Source organism: Nanorana parkeri, unplaced genomic scaffold (genome assembly GCF_000935625.1).
Source record: "Nanorana parkeri isolate BGI_ZX_2015 unplaced genomic scaffold, ASM93562v1 scaffold48, whole genome shotgun sequence".
Taxonomy (NCBI): Eukaryota; Metazoa; Chordata; class Amphibia; order Anura; family Dicroglossidae; genus Nanorana; species Nanorana parkeri.
In genome coordinates this window covers 170,543-181,540 of record NW_017306316.1, presented here as the reverse complement: position 1 = coordinate 181,540, position 10,998 = coordinate 170,543, and the positions used below count along the sequence as shown (strand labels likewise).

General features: G+C 41.2%; 1 protein-coding gene and 1 long non-coding RNA gene across 2 annotated transcripts in view; one reads left to right on the top strand and one right to left on the bottom strand.

Annotated features, from left to right (window-relative positions):
* The window catches only part of PRPF8 (pre-mRNA processing factor 8), a 35,464-nt gene that overhangs the window by 1,421 nt on the left and 23,045 nt on the right, over positions 1-10,998 (bottom strand). Inside the window, 19 exon segments of the mRNA XM_018573819.1 lie at positions 595-762; positions 765-909; positions 2,817-2,957; positions 4,245-4,386; positions 4,986-5,225; positions 5,526-5,719; positions 5,904-6,077; positions 6,176-6,289; positions 7,126-7,254; positions 7,341-7,578; positions 7,685-7,876; positions 7,997-8,157; positions 8,245-8,391; positions 8,477-8,606; positions 8,996-9,165; positions 9,259-9,394; positions 9,493-9,672; positions 9,836-10,083; positions 10,271-10,387. Of these exon segments, the coding sequence (XP_018429321.1) occupies positions 595-762; positions 765-909; positions 2,817-2,957; positions 4,245-4,386; positions 4,986-5,225; positions 5,526-5,719; positions 5,904-6,077; positions 6,176-6,289; positions 7,126-7,254; positions 7,341-7,578; positions 7,685-7,876; positions 7,997-8,157; positions 8,245-8,391; positions 8,477-8,606; positions 8,996-9,165; positions 9,259-9,394; positions 9,493-9,672; positions 9,836-10,083; positions 10,271-10,387 (3,166 nt within the window).
* LOC108801919 overlaps positions 691-10,998 on the top strand; it is a 19,953-nt gene continuing 9,645 nt past the window's right edge. The window contains exons 1-3 of the long non-coding RNA XR_001942182.1: positions 691-759; positions 8,682-8,693; positions 10,276-10,283. This is a non-coding gene — a long non-coding RNA (uncharacterized LOC108801919). The remainder of the gene's footprint in view (positions 760-8,681; positions 8,694-10,275; positions 10,284-10,998) is intronic.

Below are 10,998 nucleotides of genomic sequence, written 5' to 3'. Positions count from 1 at the left end.
GGGGGGGGGGGGGGGAATCCCTTCGGGGAGCGGTGACCGACAGTCACCTCCGTCTGCAGGGAAATGATCGGGAAGTGAGCGAGCGACGATATGTGTTCCCTCACTTCCCGATCAATAGAGCCGACGTGTTACAGTTTCATTGTCAAAGGTCGGCTGTAACTATACAGATGTGTAAATCACTTGCCTCATAGTTCTCCTTTAAGCATAAGCACATAGAAGGGAAGTTATCAGAAGGGACGTTATCAAAAGTGGAGCAGACAGTATATGGAGCAGTTGCCCATGGCAACCAATCAGCTTCTCCCTTCAGTTTGTTCAGTTCAGGTTTAAAAATCAAAAAGAGAAGCTGATCGGTTGCTCCGGATATTGTCTGCTCCTGTTTTGATAAATTCCCCTCCTAGTGTTCTGACCAGGACTATTCTCCAGCACCCAAAGCACTAACAAAGTGCCTATAAGAATAAACTTTTTTGCAAAGCCATAATCATCTACACTATAAGGAATATCTGTTCGCTTTAAGTCAACTGTGCATTGCATTTCTCTACATCTAAATATTATTCAGAGACCAAAGCAAGCCCATTATTAACAGATTATACATACCCATGAAGTTGTAGTTCCAGGATGCTTGTGCTGGCACCATGAAGAACCCCAGGAAGCGATCAGATAACAGCATCTGGACTCTCTCGTAATGAGATGGCAAGTAGCCTTTGGGGTTGTTCCCTTTATCAGTGTTCTGTCTTCCCCATTCGTATCCGCTGGGGGTCAGTATACTGACCTGCAGGTTATAATGATGGTTTTCTCTCCATCCCAGGCTGGGTTGTCAGCCATGATTTTAGCATGACTGGTAACATCTTGTGGAGACAGCTGTGGAGACTCATTGGGTTGTGTATGAACCCATCCCAGAGGTTCCATTTCCTAAAAGGTAGAAGGGAAGAAGAACCAGATGAAAGCCAGTAAGAATCCCTTGCAAAGATGTACATAGATGTCTGAATATGAGAACTTGGTTCAATAAAAGGATAAGATGCTAGCTGCACACCTTACAGCTCTGACCGATGGTGATGGGTTTAGTGCTTAAAGTGACCGCTGTGGATGGTGCTGTGCAAATACCCAGCAGTGTAGAGATGGGTCACCAGAACTCTATACTGCTTGGGTCAATACATATATGGTTTGGAAGGCCAATTGTTATTTTAGATGATCTAATAAAAAGGAAGGCTGCCCGGTGTTCTGAGAACCACTGCAGACATTTAAGAATAAGCCTCCAACTGCACATAGCTATCAATAGGATGTGAATGAAAAGTTTGGTGTAGACATATACTTGGTCACAGTAACCGCATACATTAGCTTTACAGGCACTCTATTTAGAAGCATAGGCTTTTTAGCCCAATAGCATTTAATCAACATGCTGGCAGTGGAGTTTGATTACTCACTGAAGAAGGTACAATTAAAGTGACATTAAAGTCTCAATTCTTTTCCTCCCCCCCCGTCATGCTGCTTTAGCCCCTTCATGACGGACGTACAGTGTACGTCGCCAGCATCGGGGCTGTTTAAACAGACTGTTTAAACTTGTAGAGCCGACTGTCGGCTTTACTTGTGATAGCAATCAATGTAAAGTAAAAAAAAAAAAAAAAGTTTAAAAATAAAATAAATCTAATAAAAAATTTTTTTAAAGTCCCCCGCCCCCCTGAGCACGCGCGTCGCCACGTAAACACCCGTCGGGTGTGCCTACGTATGAAAACGACGAACGCGCTACACATGTTGGGTATCGCTGCGCACGCCGGAGAGCAATAATTCTAGGGCCAGTATTTTGGGGGGTATCTCTAAATTGATGACCTGTGGGGGCTTTTAAAGCGTCTTCTATGGACTTTTTGGGGTACTGCAGTTTTTTGCCGTTTCACGGACGCACGCAATTTGTAAACTGGGCATGTTGAGTATCGTTTCTCGTTGTAACCTCATCTTTTATAATTTATAAAAAAAATGGGTATTTTGTTGTGTTTTGGGGCATTTCATAAAATTTTTCACTAAATGTTGGGGTTTAATAAGGAGTTGCGCTAATATTGCGCAAAATAAAAATTTGCAACTACCACCATTTTATTCTATAGGGTCTTGGCATTCAGAAAATATATAATGTTGGGGGGTTTTAAGTCATTTTCAGCCCTAAAATGTGGAATATAACATGGGTGCAAAAAATGAAAAAAAGGCCTGTCATGAAGGGGTTAAAGGACTTGCCTTAAATGATGCATCTTGATCCGATCATCTTCTACCATCTACTTGTATTCAGTGATCCTTCCAGCCGGTCTCTGATCCAGGGCTGACTGCTGTCTGTGTCCCACGGTGTCTGTCCGACTGTACGCATCCGGGAGCGTGCACTTCACCTGCACTGTCTCTCTCCTCCCCACCCAAGATCTCTCCTGGGCATGCGCCCTCCCTTTCATCCTGCACTGCCTCTTGGGAATCTTCAGACGGGAGCGAGCGGCCAAGACAGAGGTAAATTAACTTTTTTCCGTTTTAAAAAAAATTTTTTTGGCCTATATCTGCTTCTAGCAGTAGATATAGGCAAAAAAAAAAAATCCCCAAAAAAGCCCAGTTTCATTATACTGTAATGTGATATTCACATAAATACGCAAACTAGTAAACCTAATATGTATGTTACATGACATCTGCGTGAAATTATTTCTGGGCTGCTAGTCCAATGTCTGGATTTTGTTGTTTGTTTCTTCTTTTTCTTTTGTTGTGTATATGTGTGTAACATCTGAAAACATCAATAAAAAGCATCTTAAAAAAAAAAAAAAAGTACACAAACTAAAATCGATTCCAAGACTTGCCTTCAAATACTCATGTTGGGGCAGCTGATTAGGTAAGTGGACCGTTTGGTGAGTTCCCCACTGTGGAACCATCACAATACAACGGATCTCCTTCACTTGTGGGTTATCTGGTGGACTCACTCCATACAAGTAGCCAGAAATCTAAACACAAACATAAAATGAGAAACAAAAGTTAATTAATTTAGAGCAAATACAATCTAACCCAATTGAATTTAAAGTATAAAAACTTAGTACCAAAATGAATAAGTCTCAACTGGTCTGTAAATCTTACAAAACCATCCCTCTAGCCTTAAAGGAGGTTATAACATATCACCATTAGCAGATCTGCAGCTGTGGTGATTTTATGAAAGTGAACATTGTTCCAAGCAGTAAGTAACATAACTTATGAAAACCTCAAAGTTTTTGAAGTATTATACAAAACTATATTAAGACTGCAATTATGCACTCCTGTTTGATTAGTAACAGTGACATTATGTAATGCGCTGTTATGTAATTTGCATCCCACACACAAGAAAGGGGTCCTCTAGAAATTGAAGGCCTAAAGCTGGTGCTCACATTATGATTACAGGGCAAACTAGCTAATTTTGGAGCTGAATATATAGCAGTAGACATTTGTGCGAGTACCACATCTGTCTGTATGCAGTCAATATATGCTTCTACTTTCCCATGTAGTCTGCTTAATCTGTCAATAGATGGGCTACCCAAACCGAAGGCTGGCCACCCACATTACAGTCTGACTGAACAGTATTCTGTACACTTACTTTTAGATTTACTAACCAATAAGAGTCTACCTAAACAGTACATTTACCGAATATTCAATCAAGTAGGCCTTAGCTCTACATAGCTAACTTTGGAATGGAAATTGTACAGTGTTTGGGCAAGTTTAGATTTACGCTTTCAGATCATCAATATGCTAATAGCAATGTAGTTCTAGAGCCTACCTAAGCTATACAGGTAGGTGTGATATCGGTTTAAAGATGCCCATAGACATGAAAGGGTAATCAGATGAGCTGGCATAATCTGAAAGGGAAGGAAATTCATGAGTGCTGCAGAGCATTCTATGAACTTAGTAGATCTGCAAGTCGAACTTGCACGATTATATGGAAACGGTGGCTAGAAGTAGTCAAAGCTGAGGCAGCCGCTTGCTGGCACTATTCATTTCAGAGTAGGAGAAATTGGGACAAGCTTCCCAACCTGTCTAATCACTTGCTTCTTACTGACAGCAAGTAGCATTATGACCTATAGATATAGGATAGTCCTGTTAGGAATAAAGTAGCCATCTAGTAATGTAGTAGCCATAGTAGTGTCAGGCGATTTGTATACGTCTGACAATAAAGTATTAGTATATTGCAATGCTACAAACATACATGTGGGTGCCTAGGGGTAGGGTAGACACAGAACTAGCTTGACATTCCTATTTCCACATACCTGAGCTCGCAGGTCAGAAATGCAAATAAACTTCTTCAGCACATTCTTAGGCAGGATGTATGTGTAACCAGTCTCCTTGATATCATCAGATGACACATAGATGTGATTGGTTCGCAGGTGAAGATTAGCTGCAGATATAGCTCTGCAAAATGAAAGGAAATGTTGTATATGTGCACACGTGCAAAACACACAATTCTGCTGCTATTTAGCCACACAAACAACTTCCTAGGATCCACAATGCATGGGTAGCCCCATGTACTCCACGCATGGTGGTAACATTAAAAACCACCCCTTGAACTGCAAGGGTTAGGTGCGCATTTTCATCTAGGGCCTAAAATAAAAAAAAGGTATATACACCTGAAGCTCCCAGCTGGTTGACTGTTACAGCGCTCCCTCTAGCATGTCTACTCCTCCGCTGCAGCGATGGTAGGTCCCTTGGCATCCTCACATCCTATACACAGTGTAAAGGAAGTGATGACTCAGGGATCTCAGACCACTATAGCAGAGGGGGAGATGGACTCCAGGGACAGATCTAACAGCCAGCTGCCAGGTTAAGGCGAGTATAACTTAGTCATCTTACACCCTAGACAAAAACTAGCACTCAACGCTTGCACCGCAAGGGTTAAAAAAAAATCCCCCGAGTTCTTCTTAGAGACTAAATATAGAGAATCTCATGCAACCAAAGAACAAGATTTATAGAACTATGACGGAAGACAAATCTGAACTGCTAGGAAGCTGTACCTGACACGCCATTCTGTCTTTGAAGAGAAGGTCTGGGTCTCATAGTTACTAGTGGTTGAAGTAATGATCTCATCTCCGTGTTTGTTAACAGTGCGTGTCTGGGTAGCCGTGAGCTGAGACTGCTCCTTTGTTTGCTTCTCAATCTCAGCAATCTGTTGCCTCTGCTGGGATGGTGCAGAGATTTCCATACCCAAAATGATATCTCTGATTTCAGACTGAGTTAGGGATGCCACATTGACACTGAAAAGAGAAGTCGCATGTTTAGGTTGCAAGATACATACAGTTTTGATAAAAGAACGTATCCTGGACATGTAGATACTAGAGAGATATGTATAAACAACATGGTCAACAGCAAGAATGGAAATATAGTGGGAGCATGGAGGAAGGAATGGAGATAGGGGTGGCTCTATTCTTTATTCTCTTAGTGCCAAGCTTCATTGAGGTAGAACCTACAATCATCTGCGCCATTACTCTGCATCTCCTTCATGGAAACATATGGTGGAGAACAGGCTCACAGTATTTTAAAAGTTATGTCCTTACTTGTTCTTCTTTCCATAGTCAGCCAAGATCAAATCCTTCAGCTGAACTTCAACCTTGATCCATTCCTCATCAGTCAGTGTGGGCCAGATATGATGAGGCTCAGTGATTGTTGTCTTGTCTGGTTTCAGGATGACCTTTGCACGGTCATTGTTGACATGCAAGGCTCTTAAAATCAAGATCAGTCGAGAGAATGCCTGCAAAATATTAGTCAAATTTTAACTTTAAACCGACCAAACTACTAACAGGAGATATAGTAATGGTCTTGAACAGCAACAGAATGCTTCTGAATTTACTCCACTGTCATACATAAAGACAATACCTTCTAAAAATAGAGACATTCTAGATTTACACCCCCTTAGCAATTCTGTAACCACGTACTGTGTATGAAGAAATGGTCTTCAGCCAGTCATCATAGAGGTTGAAAAGAACCATCTGGGGCTCTGTAGCTTTAAGAATCAGATCACCAAACTTTTCCACCTTCAGACAGGCCTGGAAAGGCAGCTGCAACTCAGAGCCTTTGATCACAATGTTTGGGAAGTCAAGCAAATGCACCTGAAAAAGGAGGAAAAAAGATAAAATATGCAATGAGAGAAATACAAACAGAATAAAAAATATGAAGCAAGTTTACAGAGGTTAAAAATGGGTTTTACCTCAAGAGGATCCAACATGCCCTTTCTGGTGACAATGATCTGTTTCGGCTGCTCCTCAACTGGCAAAGATCGGATCAAAGCAGCAACTTCTTCTGCAGTCTTCCACTTGGCCAGCTGTGAAATGGTAATCAATTAGAAATGGTAAACACTTAGGAGAAATATATACTGACCGACCATTTTCAGACAGAGATCAGCATTGACAACACATTTTTTTCATGACCGGTTTATAAAAACTGGCATTTGAATGCAATAGCAGAGCCCTAAGGTAACTGAAATGGGCTTCATTTGGAGGATTGACCTGCCATCTCCTGCTCGTCACTTTTCATTATTAGGGACACCTATGTTTGGGACAGTTCAATACCAAGTCACTTGGGGAAGGAGGTGTTGAGAAAGGGCATGCAAACCATCTGACTTTGCAATTAAAGTCATATTTTCTGTACATGGCACACTTCAGGTTTTAGGACCCTCTAAAAGAAGCTATAGAGAACTACAGGTACCCGAGTGTGCCTGCTACTGCACAGATTTGCAAGTAGAGTTTAAAAGGAAGCCTATGCTGATAGTTACAAGGTTGCCATTTATAACGCTAATCCATATGCTCTTCCAGTAAAGTAATTTAAAGAACTGAAGTACAGTCAGCATGACAGCCAGAGCGCTACGATTTTCATAAAGAAAAAGCAATGGCAGTCTCCTTCGCACAAGTGTCCTTTAATACAAGAATGATTAACAAAGGAAATCAATCATATTTTCGCTCACTCTTATAAAAACATAACAAAACAAAAAGCACACCCAAAAAAAATTACTACAAAAAGGAGAAAAGTGTAAACATAAATGTATTTAAAATGATCAACTCTAAACGTGGCACACAAGCTACATCCCTAAACCAACATATTTCAAGAGGAGATGCTCATCCACATAAGACTGGTTCTATTTTAGGCATATTTCAAACATACCTGACCCAATCGCTTCTGCCCTGCCCATACAGAGGTATGAATAATCTTCAAGAAAAGCTGCCCAGTCCTGGGGTTAAAGATGAAGATGGCCCCATTGATGGGTTTGGTTGTCAAGTTACCTTCAAAGGTCTTAAATGGAAAACAAAAAAAAGTCAGTGTGATGTATACAATTTTGATGACTGCATTTGTCACACGCACACACATAGGAGCTGTACCTTGTGTATGGTTACTCTGTACACATTGGTGTCATCCACAAACCAGATGATCTGATTGGAGAAGAGCTCGCCGTAGTTCTGAGAGGACAGATAAGGCTCAGTGGGCTCTGAAGAGTACAGCTGTAATCCCTTACGAATGCGCTCGCGTAGCACATAAAGAGCGGGGTTAGCCTTCATAATCTTGGCCATTGCTTGCTGAATAAGAGGTTTCCCACCAGGGAACCAATTTCCATAGGCACTAAAAAGGATAAAGAAATGGGTTATTCGAACAAACTTATGTTTATCAATTCCAGCCAATAAGTATCTGGGATGTGGGAATGTCCATGTTGAAGACGTTTGCTCACCTGTGGAGGTTATAGGCCAAGTCAATGGCAATCAGCACACCGGTAGGTGATGGGTAGATACTCATGTTATCAGTGGTATAGTCTAGAAACTTTGCACGGGCATATCGTTCAATGTCATGAGAGTCATAGTCTCCCCATCTCAATTGGATATCAATCCAGTACTTTTGTGTGGTGGTGCTGTCCATGACATCCCTAGATGGAGAACATATAAAAACCACTAAGTGACCTTCCACATAATCCACAAATTTAGAATCGCGGTTTGCTAAATGGACACTAATAAAACAAACAAATGTGCAAATAAAGAACACATACTTGGAGTCCGCAAGTAAAGAAGGACGAGAGACATTCCACTTGTAGGAAGCAAAAAGCAAGATATCCGCACAAGATGAATTCATCTTATAAGACTTCCTGGGGTGGATGGTCTCCTTCTGGACAGTCTCAATCTCTAGAGCATCCAGCTCTTGGTCAAACACCTGATACACAGAAATGTCAGGGAATTACTTTAATGTCAGAACTGTATATTAATCAGCACCTGACACAGATCAATTACAATGACTCACCTGACACAGATCCATTACAATGCTCTCATGGATCTTCTGCCACAAATGGGCCCTGAAAATCTGAATCAAAGAGATCTTCAATGTGGGAATTTTGCCATGCATGAAAATGCCAGTCAAATCCAGCTGTACCTGGAAACCGACATACACCTACAATAGACAAATATGGGGTGGTTAAACAAAGATATACAAATTAAAATAAACAGCAACTTACACATTTCTAATGCAAACATACATTGGCTCTGTTTATTGTAGGCGACCACCACAAAGTGAACCTTCTGTTGGGGATCTGATTTAAACCAGACCTCTGAGCGTTGGTCAGTTTCTTCCATTTCATGGATTCCTCAAAGCCGCTGGCTTTTTCCCTGGTAAAAAAAGTAAATGATTATTGACCATGACCAAATGTAAACGTGTGAAAACACAAACCTCTACCATAACAGGTTTAGAAGTAGGTTTTAGCTTTTTATGCAGGTTCATTGGGTACCTGTTTAGTAGTAAGGATATTTGGTTTACAGCAACCAAGATATGGAAGGCACATGGAAGGTCTGAACATTTAACAATATTTCCCCGAGTCTTATTTCCTGTTGCCATTTAGTAAATTTAAACATCTATGTTTATTAACTTGCAATTGTTGACAACCTTTCTAATGCAAAATCCAACAGTGTCCCAAGACTAACATATAACAGTTTAATAACCCGAGTGATAAATATTTAATATTAAACTTGCTGCTTGAAATAAAGGTAGACCTTCTTACCAGAAAAGACCCTCCCATGTGGGGAAGTAAGTGCCTTTGAACAATGTGTGCTCCAGAATCCCCTCCACTCCTCCAAGTGCCTGGATCATATCTGTACGGTAGTTATTCAAGTTCCAGAGCTTTCCATCATGACGTTGATGTGTCCACCAGAATGGATTCTGTTTCAGTACCTGGGGGGGAGAAAAAATTAAAACACTTAGTAATTCTCCAGAAGCGTGGAGTATATGGAAAACAAAGTAATCAAAACTAATGAGCTATAGTACCTGATACTGCTTGAAGTCTGTACGGACTCTCCAGCCCTTGTCATAGGCCAGGGTGTGCCTGTCTTTCTGGAACAGGGTGTTGATTCGTGGAATACCTCTATCCCATGAATCCTCCAAATCTTCCAATGTAAGACGTCTGGGGGGAAAAAAAAGCACATTAAATGCAACTCTTAAAAACATAATTCCAACTACATAATAATCTTGGATATTCAATGTCCAAGTTATCATATTCACCTGTTCTGAGCAATGGCCTCTTGCCTCTTCAAAGCGTATTCAGCCCAGACTCGCTGAGAGTCAATGAACTCACTTTCCCAGGGCTGAATGTAGCGATACAAGTTAGGGATCAGCTGATCCTCCTCATGACTCATACCAGAGCGGAAGTGGGTGATGCCAACATCTGTCTGCTTTGACCACCTGTTAGAAAAATGAATTGGGTTACAAAGAATTGAACATTGGACAGTAATATTGTACACATACTAAAAGTGTAGGAACAACCTGTACGTTTAAGGAACAAGCTACACAAATGAATGAAAGGCTAGTCTTGGAAACACATTTTACGCTAATTAAAAGATATTACCTGAGGTCAGACTGTGGGATGAGCACGTGTCCCATAGACAACATCCCTAAACCACCAAGCTCCTTGGGTGTGTAGAAGACCACAGGGGGGAAACGACTGGGCATCTTAGAGTTCAGACCAATCTTAATTCTGGTTTGGATTTTGTTTTCACATTTCACCAACAGATCAAGCAACTCCTGTGTGTTGACCACAGCCTCACGGAAATAAGTCATCAGGCCAATCAGTGCGGTATTCCACTTGTTCACAATCTGGACAAACAGAAAAATGATAGACGTTGCTGCTAGGATTAATAAAATGACCACTAAAATCTTAGTGTATGAGCAAGTATCAAGCTCAGCCAAACCCTAGAAAGAAAGTTGAACTAGGCTTACATAGCAAAAGGTGTAAAAGTGGCCATGTGCTGGCTATACAATTTGATGTAAAATTACAACACACCTTAGTAAATGTAGTGGATCCTGAAGCCATTAGAATCTGACGAACTCTGTTGTGGAATCTCTGCATGGACTCATCGTCCACTCGTAGGAAACACTGAGCTGTACGTTCTTTGGTCACCTATAAAAGAACACACCCATAAGCCCATCGCCCAAGATAAATGCAGCAAATAGCAAAAGAGCAGTTACTTCTTACACTAACCATACTGTAAAATATACTAAAAGCTGAAGTCCAGGTTTGCAGTCAGTTAACTCCCAGAATAACTCCATAAGGCTCAACTCACAAAGCTCTACACAAACCTTAGGCACCTTTTTTTTAGCTATGCAACTAAATTTTCAAATCTCACTCAACTCAACCCAAACTAAGCATCCATATACGTGTGTGTAAGCTTTGTGAATTGTGCCTATACGGTCTCACAAAAAAAGTATGACTATCAATTTATGTAATTCAGTGAAATACAAACTTGACTGCAGTCACTAGGTGGAGCATGTCTGCTACTGACAAATTGTTCTCAACAAACATGTATGCCACCTGGTGGTTAGAAGAGCCAACAGACATGTATGCCACCTGGTGGATAGAAGAGCCAACAGACATGTATGCCACCTGGTGGTTAGAAGAGCCAACAAACATGTATGCCACCTGGTGGTTAGAAGAGCCAACAGACATGTATGCCACCTGGTGGATAGAAGAGCCAACAGACATGTATGCCCCCTGGGGGATAGAAGAGCCAC